Source organism: Schistocerca nitens, chromosome 7 (genome assembly GCF_023898315.1).
Source record: "Schistocerca nitens isolate TAMUIC-IGC-003100 chromosome 7, iqSchNite1.1, whole genome shotgun sequence".
NCBI classification, from domain to species: Eukaryota; Metazoa; Arthropoda; class Insecta; order Orthoptera; family Acrididae; genus Schistocerca; species Schistocerca nitens.
Window position 1 is genome coordinate 88,855,151 of NC_064620.1, and position 23,609 is coordinate 88,878,759.

Here is a 23,609-nt window from a genome sequence, read left to right on the forward strand (position 1 = left end):
AAAATTTGGTGAGATCCATTTGCAGAGAACCACTTAATAATTTTTTGAAACACATTATTTACACTTTCCTCTTCTGATTCTTGCTTGTTGGGTGTGGTTACTATACTTGTATCATCAGCAAAAAGAACAAGCTTTGCATCTTCACGAATATATAGGGTGTTTCAAAAGTGATGGCAATATATATCACAGAAGTGATCATTCGAAACAAAAAAGTCAAGTGAACATAGGATATAAAACGCATACCTTAAGAGCTATAAGTAATTCTTGATCTTCGATTCTGCTGCAAGCTCTTTGCTTTCCATATTTTGGGAAGTGGTAGTATGGACCAAAACAAGAAAAAAATGTCCAGTTAACATGTGCTCTAAAATGCATACCTTAAGAGCTATGAGCACTTGTTCATCTTCACTACTTTGAAATACAACTCTCTAAAAAACAAGTGCTCGTAACTTTTGAGGTGTGCATTTTAGAGCAGATGTTTACAGGACATTTTTTTCTTGTTTTGGTCCATACTACCACTTCCCAAAATATGGGATGCAAAGAGCTTGCATTAGAAGGGCTTGTTTCACAGTATCAAAGACCAAGAACTGCTCATAGCTCTTATGGTATGCATTTTAGAGCCCATGTTTACCTGTCTTTTTTGTTTTGAACTATCATTCCTGTCATGGCCCTGAATATTGACCGTCACTTTTTAAACACCCTGTAGAGTGGCAAGTCATTAATATACAGCGTCCACCAGAGAAATGTATACACTCTTTGTCAGGCTCTATTGAGGTATTGATACTGTCATTTGATTTGAGTTATGAGTGTGTTGTAGTATGGTCTTTGGCTCAACAGATGTTAGTACTTTCATCTCAGTACTGAGAAAACAAGATGACTGGAGCACGCTTGACATTCGAGCAACAAAAATATATTTTGAAGTGGTTTTTCAAGAGGTGCGTCAGTGGAGGTGGGAGTCTGAAACAGAACCGCCAACCCACCTAACAATTAAACACAACATTGACAAGTTTGAATTGCATGCTAATGATTTGTGATATTCACAAAGGAAGATAAGGAAGACAGCGCACAGCTACAAGTCCAGCTTTGTCGGCTCTCATGTTGGAAATGTTTGTTAATTCTCCACAGAAGTCTGCTACACAATTCACGTGAAGTGGGGGTTAGCAGTACAAGTGTACGAAGAATTATGAAAGCTGCAATGTGGAAAGTTTACATTCCATGATTATTGCACGCAATAATGAAGATGATCCTGATTGCCAAATGCAATTTTGCAAATGGTATCAGCAAATGGTAACTGACAACAAACAATTTGTGACGAACATAGTGTGGAGTGACGAGGCACATTTTAAACGTAATGGAACCATGAATCGGCATAATAGTGTGTACTGGGCACTGAAAAATCCGCATTTTTATGTGGATAAAGTGATCAGTCTATCATGGGTTCATGTGTGGTGTGGACTATCATCTAGGGGCTTAGTAGGACCCTTTTTCTTTGATGCTACTGTCACTGGAGAAGTGTACCTGGAAATGTTATGCACGTCAATTTTGCCAGGTATATGTTGCTTTATGGAGATGATGAAGAGGTCTTCTACTAACAGGATGGTGCGTCACCACACTACCACCTAGCCATACAAGCTTTCCTGGATGACAATTTTCCACAGCATTGGATTGAGTTCCCTCCACAGTCGCCAGATCTAACACCTATGGACTTTTACTTGTGGGGAACTGTGAAAGATAACATCTATCGATTTAAGCCACACATGCTGGAGGAACTTTGCCAGGAGATTAGAGCGACATGTGTAGCGATCTCCACTGTAACACTGTCTGATGTAGTTATGGCGACTGCTCTTTGTTCTGTTATGTGTATAGCCGCTAACAGTGAACATTCTGAACATTTAAAATAACCATGTGCTAAACTGAAGGTTGTACAACATGTGTCATTAATTATTAAATGTAAAATAAACACATAAGTAATACTTTTCATTCCTTAAAGTGTGTATACATTTTTTTCTGGCAGACTCTAAGGGACCCGAGACTGAACCCAGTGGGACACCATTCTTGATACCTCCCCAGTTAGAGGACTCTGCTGATTTTTGCAGACTATCTGTACTGTTAATTTCAACCTTCTGCATTATTCCAATTAAATATGAATTAAACCATTTGTGCACTGTCCCACTCATACCACAATACTTACACTTCTCTAGAAGAATTTCATGGTTCACACAATCAAAAGCCTTTGAGAGATCACAAAATATCCCAAAGGGTGATGTTCGGTTATTCAATGCATTTAATATTTGATCAGTGAAAGCATATATAGTATTTTCTGTTGAAAAGTCTTTCTGAAAACCGAATTGACATTTTGTTAGTACTTCATTTTTACAAATATGTGATGCCACTCTTGAATATGTTACTTTTTCAAGAAATTTGGATAGAGCTGTCATAAGTGAGATTGGGCAGTAGTTGTCAGCATCAGACCTATCCCCTTCTTTATGCAAAAATGTTTTCTGCTTCTGACTTCTTGTTAACAAACTGTTCATTGAATTTGATAGAAATACAGTCTTCCTGTGTTCTCAGTTGCCCTGTTTCCCTTTTAACAATATTCCAAATTGTTTTAATTTTATTATCAGATGTGCTAATCTCGGACATAATGCACACACTTCTGGACTTTTTAATAACTTTTCTGAATACAGTGCAGTAGTTTTTATAATGTTTCACTGTTTCGGGATCATTACTCCTCCAAGGAATAAGATACATTTCCCTTTTCTGTTTACACGATATTTTTATCCCTTTAGTAGGCCATGGCTTTTTACATGGTTTCTTACAATTATATTTCACTGTTTTCTTAGGGAAACTGTTTTCAAATATACTCACAAAGGTATCATGAAATTGGTTAAATTTTAAATTAGCATAAGGTTCCCCGTGCACCTCATCCCAGTCTAACTGTTTGCAAGCTTTCCCTAAAATTTTCAATTGTTAAATCGTTAATTGAACACACTACTTTGGAGGACTGTTTTGCATTACTGTATGGAGCTATATCATATACTGTAACTAGCTGTGCATCATGATCAGACAGACCATCAGAAAGCTTTGTTTCAGCTGGGTGCTGCATTTCTTGAATGTTTCACAAAAGCAAATGCTAAAACCAAATCTTCAATAATGTTTGGACAATTTGATAAAGAAGAAAACTGATTTTATGTCCACATTCATTTCTCCATATGAGATACAGGACCATCACTTCACACATAAAAAAAGCACAAAGCTGATTTCATCTGCCAAAAGGCAGAATTTTTTCTGGGATTCTTTTTCTTGGACTGCTTTTGGGTATTCAGCCAGGTGGTGGAGTCCAGATTGTGGCAGACTGACTTATTGTCATACTTGGGCAGGGGTGCTGAGAATATGTAAACCATCAGAAACACTGTGTATTATGTATCTCAACATAGCCAGTACTCTCCATGATTCCTGTGGTGCTTGCCATTTGGAACTTAATAGTTTTATGAATTCTATAGATGTGGTAAGCATAAGCCCCACCCCAGCCTAATAAAGATACTGAAATGCAAAAGTACAATCTTTGGATAAAAAAAGACAAAGTACTATGCAAGGATATATAAAAAAATCTTGGAAGTAATATGTAGCTCCAACAAAAGTTCGCATGTGTTCACAAAAGGGAAATGGAGTACATGTAGAGAATTATGTACTTTTTGTTTTCAGTTGATTATATCAACAGCACATGGTCTGTTTCATATATGATACTTAACAGGAATAGCAGGAAAATTATACTTTATTTGGCAAAAAAAAATGTTGAAATCCGGCTATAAATACTGTGCTAAAAATAAAATTTTAATACACATTTGATTCACAATGTCAAAATAACAAGAGTGGGAACACTAAAGGTAAGGAAAAGGGAATAAGAATCAGAAGCAGAGAACGGAGACTGGTGAATGTTTAAGCCACGAGAATGTTGGAACAGTGGCTATTTCTGAGGGATGGATGCCACGCAAACGGTCCAGTGGAGGTGGTACTGAGAAGCTGTCTCCAGATGGCAGCAGTTGAAGTCACTATTCTGGTGTGCATTTTCAGCAACCAAGAGGCCACATTTTGGCAGTAGCAGGATGTGCTTAGTTGCTCTGGCAATGTAAAAGTTGGTGTCAATACTTCAGGATTGAAGTACACCACTCACCAGAGCAGATGCATTGACACACAAAAGAAAGAAGCCTTGCTAGCTTTCAGAGTTATCCTTCTACTAGCTAAAGTAATAACTCCAAAAGCCACCAAGTTTTCTTTCTTTTGTGTACCTATGGACAACTCAATGCTTCTGTATTCCGGTAAGTGGTCTCCTTTAATCCCTAAGTATTTACAGTCTACAAGAGCTTTCCTATGACATTAATGTTTGTGTAGTAATTTAATTCAAATTAAATGGACTGATATGTAATGAAGTGATTCTCAACAGAATTAGTTATGAATGAAATATGTAGAAAATAAAAGATAGAAGATGAAACAGGTTGATATATTTAAGAAATCAGGGAAGACTTCAATGATCCTAAACACAGCTATAGAGTATGGAAATTATAAGCAAAGACAGACACTGGAATATATTCAATAAATAATTGTGTATGTTGGGGGTAAATGATACTCTGAGAGGAAGAGACTGGCACAACAGAGCAAATCCTGGTATGCCACACCACATCAGTCAGAAAGCTGTTTGCCTGCCTACCCTGTGCTCCCCCTCTCCACACACACAAAACTGAAGGTAGTTCCTGTACAACTGGAAGATGATGTGGCTGCTTTCACAAGGGGTGCTACTTTTCATCACATAAAAGTGGTGAGGAGGAGAAATACTCCTGTAACATTTTAGTACAGTATCTGTGGTGTGCTGTTTGACACAGACACAGAGATTAAATATCTAGGCATGATGTTGCAAAGTGACATGAAATGGAATGACCCCATTAGGTCGATTGTAGTGAAAATAATTGGTTGATTTTAGCTTACTGGGAAAATTCTTAGAAAGTGTAGCTCATCTATAAAAAAGACCACACACAGAACAATTCTGTGACCCATTCTTGAGTACTGCTTGAATGTTTGGGATACCCAACAGATTGTATTAATGAAATAAACTGAAGCAATTGAGAGGCATCCTGCTAGATTTATTTCCAGTAGATTCAATAAACATGCAAGTACCATGGAAATACTCCATGAATTCAAATGGGAACCACTGGAGGAAAGAAGACATTCTTACTGAGAAAGTATACAGAACTGGTCATTATGACAAACTGCAGAATGATTCTACTGCCATGAATATACTTCTCGCATAAGAACTACAAAAATAAGATAAGAGAAATAAGAGCTTGTACATACAGAGTGTCATTTTTTCTGCACTTCATTTGCAAGTGCAACAGGAATGGGAATGACTAACAGTGATACAATGTACCCTCCACCATGCACCATATGGTGGCTCGCAGTGTATGTATGTAGATCTAAATAGGACACACCTGCAACAAGACTTCAACAAGAAATAACGTGTGGGTATATAGCACCTTCTGCATCTGGGTCATAGACAGTACAGTTAATTGTGATATCCAACACGGGAATCAAGACTAGTATTGGCATGGAGTTGAATAATGTACTGGTTGACCTAGTGACAGAACATCACTTTGGAACAGCAGGGTAAGTTTTTGTAAGGTATCCTTTATTTCAGTGCATGACAAGAGTTAGTCAAAATCCCAGAAAAACGATATTGTTGGTTTGATAAGAAGAGTAAATGTACTAATAGTTGATGTTGGTTAGTTGAGGCACAAAGATTTTTGGGGTTACAGAAGCACAGAGGACTACGGACTACCTGGGAAGAATATAAGTTGTGTAAAGGGTCTGGCGTGGTTATCAGTCTACTTCCCATTACAGATATGCCACCCACATGTACCAAGAAAGGTACTTCTTGACATGTGTGTATCTGTGTGTGTAACTTCTAATCACCAGAATTAAATGAAGCAATGATTTTATACTGTAAAAACTAATATACCAACAAGAATAATCAATTTTAAAAATATAACTGAATAGGAAAAAAAAAAAATCTACTCCTCAAGCAGTGGGAAGAGAAAGTACATTTAAAGTTATGGAAATGTACAAGCTTTTGCAGACCCCAACAATCAGTCTTTCCTTCTCATGCTGTCCTATAAGTCTCAGGATTCTGGTTGACTTTCCCATAACTTTCCCCATTTCCTTCAGCCCTCTTCCTTTCCTTTCAACCCTTCTGCCAGAAAAAGAAGCCACTAGCTTCACAAGTGTGCACATTTACATAACTTTAATATGTATTTTCTCCTGCCATCACTGCGTAAGTAGATTATTTTTACCTATCCATTTCTGTGTTGTAAAGCATGTAAAACACAATTTTCACATTACAAATATAAAATCGATTAGTATGATATAATTATGTGATATTGTGTGTAATTTATACCATATTATAACTTACTTCAGGCATGTCCACAACTTTCAGAGGATTAATATTAATTTCTCGTACACTGAGCTCATTCTGAATTGTCCTGTCATTTCCTTGTTCTGAGCTCCAGCCTTCAGTTAAAAAGGAAAAGTATCCCACATTTGGAGGTCCTACAAAAAAGTGATACAGTTAAAAATTTAATGCATGTGGTGTGTGGGGGAGAGGAACATAGGAACATGCACAGAGAGAGAGAGAGAGAGAGAGATAGAGAGAGAGAGAGGGGGGGGGGGAGGGAGGGGGGGGGGGACAGAAGGTGGTGCTACTGATAAACACATAACATGTATAGAGCCATTTTGTGTCTTACCAACTTTAACTTTCATATGTGGCTCTCCTTCTTGCTCACAGTTGGGATAAACATTCGATGTAGTCACAGACAAATCAACTGTTGATATTTGCAGGTTGTGAGCATTTCCACATTCTTCATTAACAACTTGACTGTAGTCAATTTTCTTTTTATATTCTGAAAACATAAACAAAGATCACTTTTATATTCAAAATACATTGATAATTAACATATCTATAATTTTCCAATAACTTCAGTGAAATATTGACAAAGCTTTTCTTTGGTCAGCTCTAATGGCTAGACTGCTAGAGATACACCGGTCCCATTCTGTCTTCCTGCCAGTATTTGCCATTTAATATTTGCAAATTCTGGGGGGGGGGGGGGTTGTTTCGGGGAGAAGACCTGAAAGCGAGGTCATCAGTCTCATCGGATTAGGGAAGGACGGGGAAGGAAGTCGGCCGTGCCCTTTCAAAGGAACCATCCCGGAAAACCTAAATCAGGATGGCCGGACGCGGGATTGAACCATTGTCCTCCCAAATGCAAATTCTGGGAAAATCCAAGAAATATCTTGTTAAACTAATCCTTGGAAGACTCCAGGAAATTTTATGTTGGTATTAATAGTAGGCAGTTCCATGCCACTTTCACTTTCTCTTAAGTTTATTATGCAAATCTCATTTTGCCTTTAAGCATTTTGTGTGAATTCTTAACATTCTGCCTACCACAGATGTAGATATATCAACCACGGAGTCAGTCAACTGTATCAATTTTGCGTCTCTTCCAAGGGTGGTGGTAAATGTGCGAGAATTGAACATGGCATGTTGCACTGCCTGTACTGTTAGGGCACTGCAGCCAAATCGCCAGTTTGGATCTAGCAGCCTTATTGAGGTTCCAAGTGTACCAGAAATGTTGACAACGACATCAAGTTGTCATTTGCACCTGTGAAACTGTGTTCTGCGACAGCACCAAGCCCTGCTGTGTGTGATTGTCAGGAACTTGAGTCTGCCCCTCAATATGTACTTGCAGTTAATATCCTCAGAACCATTCCATAAACTTAAACTAAGACCAAATATAATGATGTTTACATTTCATATATACCATAAGTGTCTCAAAATAGTTTCCTAAGTAAATCAAGTATTGTGTCCGAATTAGTTGGTTTACGACATAGCATCACTCTCACACTCAGTACATGGTTCTTACAATATTGTGCCCTGCCCGCGATGTTATAACATACTATTTTATTTTACTTTTAAGATTTAACGATATAATTTAAGCACTAGGTCAATGAACTGCGCTGGAAGTCAGTGAATATGTACACCCAGAATATTGTGAGTGGCGTATCATTATTATCTGTGTTTTGTCCTATATAAGAATGCACACCCGTCTTTTTTCTCTTCTCTTCTTCTTCTTTGATCGCGCGCTTTTCCTGCAGCATCTTACGCTACCAGGCTCCTATTTTCTTCCATTTTGTTCAAATGAACTAAACTTGTACTCCTGTTAGGAATTTATTTAATCACTCCATTATTATCGCCAATTTCGAATACTGATAGGATCTTATTATGAACACTTTATTCTTTTGCTCCAGAGTTGAGCTAAGACTATTGTAATACTCTGCCACTGTTGTGGGTCACCACTTAAAATGATTAACTTTTTGACTTGGTCTGCATTATTCCCCAGATGCGGAGTATGTGTTTAATCACACTGGAATGACTTTCCTCTGGTGCTATAGACATGTTTACTCACCTCACTAAATGGCCCTGTATATTATGGATTTTTCAAAAGCACTGCCACTCAGTTACCTGGGTATTGTGTACACGTTGGCACATACAGCCACATTTCTATCTCCTAGTACTTGTTCAGATTTTTTACCTTTTATATGGGGTTATATGCTCATCTGCTGTTGTGGTCTGTTGCTTCTGTTTTTAATTTCAACTAGTGACCAACTATTTGTGAAGACTGATATAAAGGTGCTGTTTTCTTTACTTTTCTGTTCTACGTAATTGGAGTAAAATTTACATTTGATGATAATGCATCTGTGTGGAGCAGAGGAAGAAAATCAGGAAAAGTGACAGTAAAAATAAATTCCTCAGTAATCGTGATGACTGTTCTATATAGTGTCAAGGTAACAGTCCTAAGCCATGCATAAAACTGTGTATTACAAACTATTCTTTTATTTCAACAAAAGACACAGTAGATAGTTCTTCTGAATGAGAATAATCTGTGTGTGTTACTACACCACATGTAAAAAAAAAAAAAACACTTTTTACCAAGACATTCTATTATGAGAAACACAAGGAAGTTTATTTAACAGCATATCTCATTATTCATATTCAAGGCACAATGTCAACTAATGAATGATTCAATCGCTATTTCATCTTTTCTCATATTTCTTACTGAACACCTGATAAATATACAAATTTTGTGCCAAGAAACCAGACATAAGTGCAAAACATGCAACATACCACTACCATGTTTCAAGACTTTGAACAATGGGACATACTGATCATTTGACACTGCACACAATAAAATGAAACTAAATTCACAATTATATGTACCTTGAATCTTCTTTCCAGATGAATTACTGCAGTGACAAACACACAAACTCCTGAAGTTTCAGATGTTGCATGCCTATGTCATGTGTGGAGTACAAAAAGTTAAATACCAAGAGTATTGTGCCAATACAACAGGATGTATCTGAACAGTACTGATTATATTTAAATGTTTATTGCTGATTATATTTAAATGATGGTAACTTCTCTCAAAGTTGTATGGATGAAGTGCTATCTACTGACTGCTTATGAACCTACAGAAATCATCATTTTGATTCCATGGTTGCCTGGCAGAGGGTGAAACCAACAGCTTCAAAACTCTTTGTTTTTGCCACTTGTGGAATTGAAAAACATGATAATCCCACAATCAGGCCCTTAAGACCACATGATAGTCGACTGACCAGCATGTCACCCTCAGCAATTCATTACTGGATGCAATGTGAAGGTGCACGGAAGCTGCATACCTCACTCCCAGTCAATGTCGACATTCAGACCTTGGAGCCGCAACCTCTCAATCAGGAAGCTTCTTAATTGGCATCACAAAACGGAGTGCACTCCAGTCCAGTTTCCCCACCAAGGAAAAAACTCTGGCAGCACTGGGAACTGAACCTGGGACCTCCACATAAGAGTCCGTTGCATTCAGAAGCAGAGGAATGCGTGCTGCAATTCAATTTTTGAGTGCAAAGGATCTACGTTTACTCAGATTCCACAAAACCTGTGCAAAGTTTATGGGCCTACAGTAGTGAGTTAATGAAAGGTAGACAATAGTCTTGAGACTTTAAAAGTGATGAAATGTCATTGCTTTGACTATTGGAGGAGACCAGAGACCTCGAGATCTGAATAAACTACAGAATTTGCAGTCTTAGTTACATTTTAATTTACTTGAACAAATAACCAGCTGATCAATTTCTTCATGTTGGACTTGCCACTTTCTACATGACTCCCACAGAAAAGTTTAGATATCACAACTTACTGAATATGCTTATGGATCAACAAAAAGAATAACAAGGAGAAAATCTTTTTGGGCTGATACCAATGAGACAAATATTATTTGTAATCTCAGATTGTTCCGAGTAATAAAACAGGTATATCCTAAACTAATGCAGAATCAAAGTGACAATGCAATGGCACCAGTCAACTTCACCCAAATCAAATGAATTCAAGCTGTTTCCCTACTTGAGTCAAAACATGATGGTTAACATTTTCTGTGACATAATGGTCATTATTCTGGTTGATTTTGTGGAACATGGGTCAACAACTACAGCTGACGTGTAACCAAACAGAGAAAAGCCACCAAAAATTGACACTGTGGTAAAATGTCATTTAGAAGATTCCTACTCTACAGCAATGCATGTTGCTGCTTGTACTGTCTCCTGCAATTGACTTTAGTAAAGACATTCAATGTACATTAAAAATTCTCATGTTTAATTCGCAAGGTGAATTGAACCAAAGACATAAAATTGAGTAGTGTGTGCGTTTGACTGCACAAAAAAGGACAAAGACATCACAAAAACAATATGGCAAAATTTTTGTTTGATGAAATCTTTCATCCCTCTGGCTAGTACTACTGAAATGAATGGATGCACTAACATTTGGATCAAGGTATGTTTCTCAATGTCTGTAACAATTAATAATTTCCTTGTTTGTGTTTGAAAATATATTTATTATTGTAAAGTTTAAGATAATATTCTTTTGTTTGTGCACAAGTAGTGTCCTTTCCTAGGTAGTACAGTATTAAGATTAGTGGACTATTTCCATTGTTGGTTACCATTACAGCACATAATATTTATTTTGTTAAATATGGCTCAGAGAGCCAAGTTTTGCTAAAGAGAAGTGATAAATTGTTAGCATCTAATGAAATACTGAATAATAGTCATAAGAACTTTCAAATTTTGCTTCAACTTTCACTATTACCAGATTTCATATGCTAAGTACATTACATTATAGCAGCTGCAACAGGGAAATTTTACTTTATGTTAAGTAAATTATATTCAGTGAACTTAACCAAATAAAATCTGTATTGTCTACATATACATCAACCAGACACTTTAGATAAATAACAGAGATCAAACTTCAAAGAACTTGTAGCTGCTGATGTGGGAAAAAAGGTTTGCATGTTATGTTATAATTCCAAAGCTCCGCAAGCACACTTAGTAGAAATGCTGAAGGTAATTCTGCTCAAAGTCTATTTAAAAGTAAAATCATTAACATTACCATTTGCATTTTAACTTACAACATGTTTAAAGCAAAGACAATATCACCAAGTACTTTTCATGCTACACTCACAATCATAACAAACCACACTGGAGTAAAGAGCCTTTATTTTCTATTATTTTATGCTACACACTGGAAACTTCTTGACCACTCACCCCGTAGTCCTGATCTTGTACAAAGTAACTGTTACGTCTTCTTCCACTTGAAACAATGGCTTGAAGTACAACAGTTGGAAGACAGTAAGGAACTGAAAATTACCAGTGTCAACTGGTTCAATTCATAGGTGAAGAATGTCTATGCACAGGCATTTTACAAGACAGTGCAATGTTACAAGAAGTGTTTAGAAGCAAATGACAATTACATTTAAAAGTGAAGGAGGTCTGTAGAAAATTAAAAGTGCCAATAAAAGCTTTTTCAACTAATATATTTTTAATTACCAAATGGTCCTTACTTTTTGAAAAGTCTTGCAGACAACGTTATTTCCAATCCACACATTAAGGACAGCTTATTTGCTTCAAATTTGTCAGTTAATTGTGAACTGTGTCCTATCACACAGACATCTCAGCTTTTAAGATTGATGTGTTATTGTGTCCACCATTCCACCCAATGCGGTACGCAGGCAGGTAGTGAGGGAAAAGGTGGGGAACAATACGAGTACACAGGAGGCATGATGAAGCAAAGACATTCATTCTATAAGTATCACCTGAAGATGAGGACAAATACTCTGTTGAAATATTGTGTTTTGTAAAAGACTGCATCTGGCCGGAAACCAGAGAACAATACAAACAGTTGATTTGTCAGGGAAGTTTAATATCACACATCATGATAAAAGTGTTATGCAAATACGTAGATATGATCATGTGCTAATTTTTAACTTGCACAAATTATTGTGTAATGACCGCTATCATGTATGCGTGACGTGAACTTGCTTGTGTGAATGTGAACATGTCTTCCTTTCTGAAGAAGGCACTGGTTGAAAGCTCAATTTGGAACAGTCTTCACACATTGTGCCTGTCTGCAACTCAATGTGCCATCTTTATAGTGAGAAGTAATCTGTATTTTTGATAATATATTTGGTACTGTGCTTTATAATGATACCACAGCAACAGAACAATGTATGGTTTGCATAATTCACTCATTTATAAGTGATGCTATAGGACATTTTGAACATTAATGTGACCACATGTCAAAAGCCTGAATACCACATTTTTCAGTGTGGACTGCTGTGAGACATGTAGTTAGAGTGTCAATGAGGTACTGGAGGTACAGACAGGGATGTGGAGCCATGCTGACAGCCAGCTGTGCTATGTTTCTTGGTTGAGGATCCATGGTGAGAACAGCCCAATGTAGATAGTCCCACAGATTCTCAATTGGGTTTTAATCTGGGGAGTTTGGTGGCCAGCAAAGTATGGTAAACTCATTCTGGTACACTTTGAGCTGTGTGACATGTTGCATTGTACTGTTGGTAGATGCCATCCTGCCAAGAAAGAACCAACTGCACATAGGTCCCTAAGGATAAGCACGTTCTTATGTTGATCCAATGTGCCCTCTGGAATGACAAGTTAACCCAGGCAATGCCACGAAAACATTCCATAGACCATAACACTCACTTCTCTGGCCTAGACTCTTCTGATGATCCAACAGCCATCTGTCCTATGGAGCATGAAATGTGACGCATCTGAAAAGGCCACCTGTCACCACTCAGTGGACACCCATTGCTGTACTGACAAGCAAATTCCAGCCTTCATCACTGATGAAAAGCAGTCAGCATGGGTGCACAATAAGGTGCCTCCTGCGGAGGCTCATAATCAGCAACATTTGCTGAAGGGTCATTGAGGAGAGACACTGTTGGTAGTCCCTTGATTCATCTGGGCAGTCAATTGTTTGACAGTTTCATTTCTATTCACCCGTACAACACATCTCTGCAGCCACTGTTTACCCCTGTCATATATGGTTCATGATGCACCACAGTTGCCTCAGCACCAGTTTCAGATAGTGCATTACGACAACGGCTGCACTGTTTTCTGCAACCCCACACAGCACACTTTATATACCTTCCACTGCTGCTGCTGCTGCTGCTGCCATATGCCATCTGTGATTGGTTATTGCATGCTGACATCAAACATAGGTGGCAGTCACATTAATGTGACTGGACTGTTTATCTTTTACAGGCAGTTAATGGTGTAATATGCACCATTTCAAACACCATAGCATGATGTGTGATCTAAAAATATCAGATTATCTACTGGCAGATTTATTCACTTCTTGAGATAGCACAGCCAGAACTGAAGGAATTACGGATGAGTACCTGAAAAGGAAGACTGAATTGATGAGGTTAACTGGGCAAATCATAGGCTGCTAAAATCATGTCAGAAACTGTTGGAAAGGCCTAATCTTCTGTTTCAAAAGCGGGTTTAAGATCTCTCTATAGTTTTTAGTGTGATACCTTCAGAGAAACCTGGAGGTTGGAAACTTCAAATGCAAAAATAACATTTACAGTCTCTGTATTTATCTTGTCTCAGCTATGACAAAATTCAGAGGGGCAGAGGGAAATTTTCAGTCAAGTGTGAGTCAGGCTGCAGGGGTAATGCAATGTGAGATATCTGCCCAAACACATGGTGCCTGGCACATGTAGAAGTGTAGGCAATAACAGGTCAGTGCTCAATGTGGCACATAACAAATTCAACTGCAGTAGTTCACTCCATAATGGTGAATACCTATTTCCATTGCAAAATCCTATATGTTGTCAATAAGCTTTAAAATGATTTTAAAAAATCTGCAGAATCATTAATTGATAGTCAGCTTCTAGGATTAATGTGAGATCACTGTACTGGATGCAATGCTATAATTAGGAAAGTGCAGCTAGTTAGAACGTTTGGCATTTATTGTTAATGGAAGACAATTTCAGTATACAAACAGAAACAAAAGCTATGAAGAAATTGGGAAATACCACTCAGAAACCCTGTGAGGAAATGGAGAAGAGTTGAAAGCATTAACATATACAAGACACTAACATCTGTTTGTTCGTTATTGTAAGAAAGTACAAATTTGAATAGAAAGTGGAGAAAAGAAGCATATACAAATAGAGACAGGGAAACAGGAAATAAACATTTGCAATTTCAGAAATGCTGGTAGTAAAAGCAGCCTGTCTCTGTGATGCAAAATCACATTTCTGAATATGCAATGTAAGTCTAAACTGTAAAACATAAAAAATTAAATCTCTGGCAATTTTTGGACTATTCTACTTCTACTACAACAACAACAACAACAACAACTACTACTACTACTACTACTACTACTACTACTACTAAAGTTGTTGCACCTTAATAACTTCAGCAGCATGATTTATTTTTAATGCTTATTTTAAACAATGGAAAATCCAGGATGGAATGTAACAATGTTATGAGAAGGAAAGTTGCTACTCACCATATAGCGGAGATGCTGGGTAGCAACTTTCCTTCTCATAATAATTTTTATTTTATTTATTTATTTCTCAATTACAGCCAACAAAACAAAACTGTTTGCGCAAAAGATGACAAAGTACCACATCAGGCATTCTTGGCATGTACAGTCCCGTTGCAATTTGTGGCAATGCTTTTGCACCATTAATGCCCATGTCGAGCAACAACATATTATCATACTAGTGAGATGTACTATACATGACACTGGAAATTAATACCAATTAAATATTATACACAGAAGTATACGGCATCAACAGCAATCATGAAAAGTGTAGTGATATGACAGGTAGCGCTAGATGCAGTCCGAAGGAGGTGTTAGTGTCAAGTAGCTCGCAGTCAATGCCTGATGATCATGCGGTGAATGAGTTTTTTCCACCATCTGGTATGTACCAATAGCCTTTCTGTGATAGTTTCTCTTGTCCTAATGAGTACAACAATGATGCATGGCATCTGTAGTCTTTAAGAGAGCTATTGTAGGATGAGATAAAGAAAACAGTATCAAAGATAAATTCACAAAATGCTAAACAAAATTCATCCAAGTTATAGTAAAGATATTTGTTTTATAGGTGTGAGAGAATATTACTACATTGAGGAGAAAATGATTTTTGATCAGAAATATTATGAAAAGGATAGGCTGCTACTTACTGTTCAGAGGAGATGCTGAGTCACAGACAGGCACAATGAAAAGAGTAAACAATCAGACATGTAGCAAAATTTTATCTTTTACGAAGCTCATATATCAAATGTTGGAGAGAGTAACTAACTGAATGAATATTGAATTCTTTGGCATGAATGAAACTCATAACGATACACCATTTATCAAATTATGCACTCAGATGTAAGTGCTAAGATCAACAGAAAACCTTTTGACCTGATCTCAAAGTCAAAAGCAATCAGGTCTGAATTAAGCTGCAAAAGTTCTGTCTGTATGCATAAAGCTACTCACAGAAGTACCAGACAGAATGGGAAAGCAAATGCATCAGAAAAAAATTATTAAAATGAACTTGAGTAAGAAAGATAACAATGAGCTAATACATTTTGGTCTCTAAGTAAAATTGCAAATACACTGGTAAAAATAAGGTCAGCTATTCAATATTTAAAGTCTGCCAGACAATATTTATTAAAATCCAGTTTACTATGTATAATTATCCAAAAGGGGTAAGCACATACAAAATTGCACAATCTACTAATTGACAAGACAATTGCAGAATATGACTTTCCAACAGAAAATTATGGTTTGTTTCTCCATAATTTTCAAGGAAAATGGAACTTAGCAATGTCAGTGGCCTGCAGCTATGAAACTACAGACGTCAGATGACAGAACAACAACTCTTTTCCTTACTGTAATTAGAATTTAATTTGAGAAAATGACTATTTATGTTCTGATTTGACATTGTTTTTAATTTAACCAAAGATACTACCACTACTGAAAATAACTTTGAATATAGGTGAAAGGTGCCTGTTATGAGAGAGTTTGTTAATGTGAGAAGGCTAGATTATGACTACAATAAGTTCTCAGCCCTTCTGGGAGGTATCAGAACATTGTTCTCACAGTGCCTGTGGCATAGAGCAGTGACAATAAGATAATCAGGGACCTGGATATTTTTGAGTGTTCTTGATTTTAAAAGTGCCAAATGTCAAGTTTTTTGAGGTAAATGCTTGTGGCACTTTAACACCTAAAATTGAGTAGCTGTTGCAACAATATTCATACATTACATCATTCATGAAGTACTCTTTCATTTGCTATAATCAACTGTCCTTTAAACTCAGCAATGTAACTATAAGGCTAGGTTTCTAGCATAAGACAATAGGACATGGTATCTAATATTAGGGTAACTTCATTTTGCTACCCTGGTAGCTGAATTCAAACTCATATTTTTCTAAGTGGTTTGACAAGTTTGTAAAGTTTAAGAAGCCAATGATCCTGTTGTGCTAATACATGATGGACATCATTTCACATTTGAGTGATAGATAAAGCAAGAGAAAACTCTGTCCACATCATCTGTCAATCACCCCATTCCATGCACAAAATACAGCCTCTTGTGGGAATTCATGAGGCCATTTAAAACACATTACCCTCAAGAAACAGAAACCTGATGGGCAAAAACACAAGTCAAGTAGCAACCTCATTTCTGATAATGAGGTTGTATGGAATTACCTACTTGAGACCAGTAACAATGGAAAATGCTATAAATGGCTTCTGGAAAATGGGACTGTTCCCACAGAACAGGCATAAACTTAGAGACAATGACTTTACAGTACACCAGGAGCATGACATACAAGATGAAAACAACAGAGTAAATGTGAATCCAATTGGTAGCTGACAAGCTCCCAAAATCTGCACGCTACATCAAGAACCAACTGATCTAGAAAAATCAGTGCACATTCTGAATCTGTTACATAGCTAGCATAGTCTCCATACAGGGAATGTTTGAAAAAAAATCAGAGAGATGAGAGCTGTAGTGGAATCAAAGCAGACAGAAGCAAAAGTTTTGTTCCTGGGAAAGAAAAATAGAAAGAGAAAAAAAAAAATACGATTCAGTCTTCCAGTCATTCATATGTTGATGCAAAGTTAATTGAGGACAATGCTTCAGATATACAATCTGAAGAAGAAGACACTGAATGCATATTTTGTAGTGGACATTTCTCTGAAAACTAACAGAGAAATGGGCACAGTGCATGGAATGCTATCCTTGGGCCCCAAAGAATGTTAACTTGAAAACAAGCTTTTATACATCCTGACTACACTTCTTTTGACAGTAAACACAGAAAATCTTGGAGATGCAGTAAGGAAGAGAATATTATTATTTTAGGTTTTACCTGTTCTTATATTGGTTGATATTGTTTTCTCTGACTGTCTCATATTAACACACAATTTCTATTTCCATTGTAATTAACTTGCTACGAGGTTTCTTTCTGGAATTTAGATGTATTAAGTGTTAAATAGCAGAACTCAATAAGTAAAATGTGAAGTACAATGATTTAATGTAACTTTCTAATTAACAAACATATAGTTGTAGCGAATGTTGTAATATGGAGTGGAGTAATGTGAGACAAGGAAAGTTTTATGTAAGGAATGAGGATAGTATGAAAGCTACCCAACCACTGGCATCAATTACCTGTCTCATTTGATGAGGCATGAAGGTGGTCAGCCTCTGGAAATAGATCTCATTGACTGCAATACTCTCCTATGTATCTAACACTAGAAATGGGGGCATGTGCCAGGCAGTGTAAGTTAATGTGATGTTTCACTTTGGCCCAAAAATTTTCAATGAGATTCAAGTTCGCCACTCAAACAGGCCAATCAATCATGGCGATGCCAGCCTGTTGCATAAACCATTGATAAAGATTTGACTTGTGTAAATCAGTGAGTGGTCCTCCTGGAACTGGATCACATCATTGGGACAGTGCACAAAAACCGCCATACTGGACGAGTGCCAGGACAGTGTCTCTTATGGCTCATGTATGCTGAGACATCCTGTCAGTAAATAACTGTCATATACCCATCAATGGTACTGTATGTTCTCATTTTCGGCATACCTCGGCTATACTTGTGTTACATTTGCAACACATTAACAAACAATGCAATGTAAAAATAGTATAGGGTACCAAGGGGATGCAAACCTTAATTACTTGCATGGAAATCTTGATTCTCAAATTTTGCCATGCAGCTACCACATAACTGTAAAACTCTGCTCTTAATTGCATATTTGAGGCACAGACATCTTGGTGTTTCAAACAGATAAAAGTAGTAGAGTGTATACATAAAACAATAAGTGGAAATTATATGTAATCAGAGAAAATTAGAAAGGTCTATAAGTAAAATAATTACATTAAGAAGGGAACAAATAAACTGCTGAAAGTGCGCTACATGTGGTGCTGTGGGCATTGCCAGTGTGTGTTGTGTTCCTTTGGTGTGAGCAGTACACAACCAAAGACAATCGAGCTTATCAAGACAGGTGAACAGTTTTGCTTTGCTGATTGTACTTGTACACTAACCTGTTCCTGATACAGCTGTCTGTCTTGGAAGAAATGACTGCCACCAACGTCTCGGTTGTGATGCAGTAGCTCTATTCCTGACAACATTTGGATTGAAACATTTTGAACAGCCACCACATGGATAGATGTAGTCCAACTCTGCATCACACTGCCAAGATATCCCACTTTTTTCACTTTTAAGACCAGTGAAAACATATGTAACATAGGACCGTAAGCTTCCCCAGTACCAGTATTTATCCCTCTTAGCATGTGCATCTCGGTAGGCTCCCCACTGTAAACTACCCAGTCCATACACTGGCTTTACTGGTTTGTTTTCATCTTCCTGTACATAAAGAATGACAAAATAATAACTGCACACAAGATAATTAAATATTAATTATCTACCAACAAAATCATGACAAAATTCAGGAACAATACTCAGAACACTAATGCAAATGTTAGGAATGGAGGTCTTGGACTGATCTATGTGAACTCACAGGTATCCAAGCACATTATAATAATTCTCACTGTTTTAAATTATGAGTTAGTTAACTTACCCCTAAGACTTCAATTTTCATTACATCTACAGGTTTCTTTGCCTCTCGAATTACAGCCATTGTTGCCTCAGCAATATGTTTCACAACATTGGTATCACAATCATAAAACAGTGACTTGGCAAGTGTGTTGGTCTGGCCAAGTGGTATTACCCCAACAGGATAATTAACTGCATTTCCATTGCGGAGCATACCAGTGACAACCTAATAAATCATATGCATAATTATGGGTACTATACATTAGTTGCTGGTACAAATGAGAGTGCATTAACTACAATGTCAGTTACCACTAACATTGAACTATAATAATATTAAGGAAAGGAATGTGAGTTACCTAATACAGTGTAAGTATTTCTTTCAAGTTTAAAATATTTTACCAAATACCACAATTTTCTTCCTAAGAATTTTCTGCGCCCTTTGTGTAATAGCACTGATTCCCAGTTACAGTATGCCATGTGTGAAGTAAATAGTCATGGTAAGACTAAAATAAGGGGTCATAAATAAAATATTAAAACAACAATAACTATTCACTTTATAATGTCAGGTAAAACGAGTATGACACTGTAATCAGTTTTTATGACCGTGTAACAAATTCGCAGCTTTTAGAGCTTAAGAGCAAAAGGAAAATTATGTGAAGCAAACAATATCAGAAAGTATACTTGGAAGGAGAGACAGCATTGGTCGTATATTTTTGTTTATTATCGCAAAATCGATTTTCGGTCACTTAGTGACCATCTTCAGTGCTGTAATATATAACTTAAATTAGTAAGCACTGGTGTCAATAAGCTTACGGCGATCACATAGACTCAATGTGATCGCCGTAAGCTTATTGACACCAGTGCTTACTAATTTAAGTTATATATTACAGCACTGAAGATGGTCACTAAGTGACCGAAAATCGATTTTGCGATAATAAACAAAAATATACGACCAATGCTGTCTCTCCTTCCAAGTATACCCATTATCTGGTCGTAGTGCACAGGACACTATGGAGTCGCCAATCAATAATATCAGAAAAGTCCCCATTGATTTATTCAGTTGTTAATGTCAAATAAACAGAGTGGGGTTATGTGAAAAATGAAATGAGCGCTGGCTTACCATTAGAAAAGCAGTGGAGGAACAGGGAAGTCACTCAGAACCTTTATACTATAACCCTGTACGCAATACCTGGATATGCACCATGGCACCTGGCCACTGGTGCACTACACTTCAAATCATCTGCCAATAGCATCTGCGCTGACCGCCACTAGAGATCACCTGTGGTGAAGCACAAGACTTCTCCATATGGCACAGCAGCTGCCATCTACTGGAGCCCTCCTTTATATAAGGGCACTGCAGCAGGCACTGGCTATCAACTCCATGCATTCTTAGGTAAATATGAATACTCTCACAAATTCATTCCAGGTGTGCCCACATTGGCCCATCCCTTCCATGAGTTGCTCCACAAGAATGTTCCTTTTCAATGGACACTGGCCTGCATGCTTGCCTTCAAATTTTTGAAATCTAAATTACATTCTGCTCCTTAGTTGGCTACTTTCCATCCTGGCCACCACCTGGTTTTGGATACAGATGCCTCTCTTTCTTGTCTCAGGGCCATTCTCACACACTGATATGAGAGTGGTTCCAAACATTCAATAGCTTAAACATAAAAAACGCTCAACTCCATTTATAAGTGCTGCTCCTAAGTTGAAAAGGAAGCACTTGTTATTGTATATTACATCAAAAACTTTCATGTTTTCTTTTATTGGTCTAAGTTCCACCACATTGCTGACAAGCCCTTGTTTAATCCTACTGCTTTGTTGCTTGACAAAACTGGTAACTGCCTCCCGCGCTGGGCCTTGTTTATGTCTTGCCACAACCTTGAAATACATTTCTGGCCTACCGCACAACATGCGAACACCGATGTGCTGACCCAGCTTATGATGAGGCCGGACCCTACTTTTGACCAGGATGAGCTCCTTTGTTTTTTCCACTTAGATGTTGAGGCGCAAGGTACGACTGAAGGGTTTCCTGCTGCAGGCTCTCGGATCGCAGCTGCTGTCACTGCTGACCCATTTTCGCATCAAGTTGTTCACCTCGTTCAGTATGGTTGGCCAGACATACCTCTGGGCTTGGTTTCTGATCCTCTGCATAACTATTTTGCCCTCCATCACTGCCTTTCGGTATTTAATGGTGGTATTCTTTTAGCTACAGACAGGCTGTCGTCCATGTTTGTGATCTCAGCTGCCCTATTGCCCTATGGTGGGATGTGCATCAGCTTCTACATCAGGGATACTGGGGGAGGAGGTGGGAGGGGGGGGGGGGTGAGAGGGAGATCCTCACTGGCCCATCAGCACATGTTTTGGCTCAGCGCATCTTGTTGCAGCCTGCTTTCAAAGCATTACCCAAAAGGTGGCACCAAAGGCGAAGCTCTCTTCAACACCTGCACCATGGGAATGCATCAATGTTGATTTTGCAGGGCCCTTCCTTAATTCTTACTGGCTGTTGGTTGTCGATGCTTTCTCTAAATTTCCATACATTGTCTCCTGTCCTTCAATGTCAGCTGCAGTTACAATTCAGGCCCTCTCCATATTTTTTTTTTTTTTTTTTACTGAAGTATTGCCGTATATGCTTGTGATGAATATAGCTCCACAGTTTGTGTCTCAGACCTTCCACAATTTCTGCCCCCATCAAGGAGGAGCTTATGGGCACTCAACGGTGAGGTCATCAGTGGCACCCATCAAGGCATTCACCATGTGACTGTTCCTATTTTTCCACCCCCAGACTAGTGGTAAGGCAGAATGTCTCATCAGCATATTCAAGTTTCAAATGAAAAAGTATATCACGGACTTCTCCGCAGATGATGTCTTGGCACACTTCTTGAGTTCCTACGGGTTTACACTGATAGGGGATCAGAGTCTTTCTAAAGCTGCTCCACAGTTGCCAGCCACTTTCCTGCAGCTGCTTGTGCTGCCCCAACAACACCCGTGAGCAAGGCCTTTGTCACAGTTTGCTCTTGGCTCCTCAGAGTGGATTCTGTACACTGGCCACAACTTCTGCAGCCACCTTCTCTGTACAGTGTGCACCGTGAGGGGCTGGTGTCACAACACCATGATCAACTGCAACCTTGCGCAACAGTGAGGGCCACAGGTTCACCGCTGCCTTCCTCTCCTTTGGGGCACAGCAAGCTGTTGGTCCTTCCCAAGACACACTGTTGCCGCCAGTGCTTCCACCACTAGCTGTGTTGACACTGTACGGTCTTTCACTGCTGGTATCCTCACCCCAGCAGCCGGGACTTCACTGTTGGTGCTGTTCCACCATGTTAAGGTTCTGGAAGTCAAGATGATACCAGCGCCCTTTTCACCAGTCCTATTTTATGGTACTACGCAGAAGGCAGAGGCGGCCACCATGCATGTCCACCAATGCCTCACCTCCACCCCTCCTCACCCATTCTTGCCCAAAACCTCCTCCAACCGTTGCGGTCATCGCCTGCGGTGCACACTGCAGAGGCCATCGATGCTTCATAAGTTGCCCCAACACCTGTGTCCTAGGAGTGTCCTTTCCCCAATGGAGAAAGGGTGCAATGACCCTGCACACAGTACCTGTATATGTACCATGGCACCAGACTGCTGATGCACTACACTTAAAATTTTCTGCCTGCTAATGGTGTCTGTGTGGGCCGCCCACAAGAGGCTACCTGTGGTGGGTCGCAGGACTTGTGCACTTGGCATGGCAGCTGCTGTGCTGTCTACTGGAGCCCTTCTCTATATAAAGACAGTGCAGCAGGCACCCAAGGCACTCACTGACAGATGTGTTCCTACTGTTTACTTGTAACAGCTTGTTGTTCTTTTGTGTATGGATGAATAAACCTTGGTTAATTGTGGCTGGACTGTTATTCGTGCCCCAAATTAAGACTCCTTAGACCTCAGGAGAGGAAGGAAGATTAAGATTTAATATCCTGTCAATGATGAGGTCATTAGGAACAGAGCAATCCCAGAAGGAAATATACATCATATCCTGATCTTCCAGAACTTAAGAACAATTTCTTTGTCATGTGGAAAAGCAGTCAAGTGATAGGAAAGGCAAAGCAAATAATGCAGACAATAGTCA

At 38.4% G+C, this 23,609-nt stretch overlaps 1 protein-coding gene across 1 annotated transcript in view; it reads right to left on the minus strand.

Moving 5' to 3' along the window:
* The window catches only part of LOC126194843 (acylglycerol kinase, mitochondrial), an 83,001-nt gene that overhangs the window by 26,160 nt on the left and 33,232 nt on the right, over window positions 1–23,609 (minus strand). The window contains exons 4-7 of the mRNA XM_049933181.1: window positions 19,524–19,724; window positions 18,988–19,309; window positions 6,789–6,944; window positions 6,458–6,594 (exon numbers count right to left, since the gene is read on the minus strand). Coding sequence (XP_049789138.1) covers window positions 6,458–6,594; window positions 6,789–6,944; window positions 18,988–19,309; window positions 19,524–19,724 — 816 coding nt within the window. The remainder of the gene's footprint in view (window positions 1–6,457; window positions 6,595–6,788; window positions 6,945–18,987; window positions 19,310–19,523; window positions 19,725–23,609) is intronic.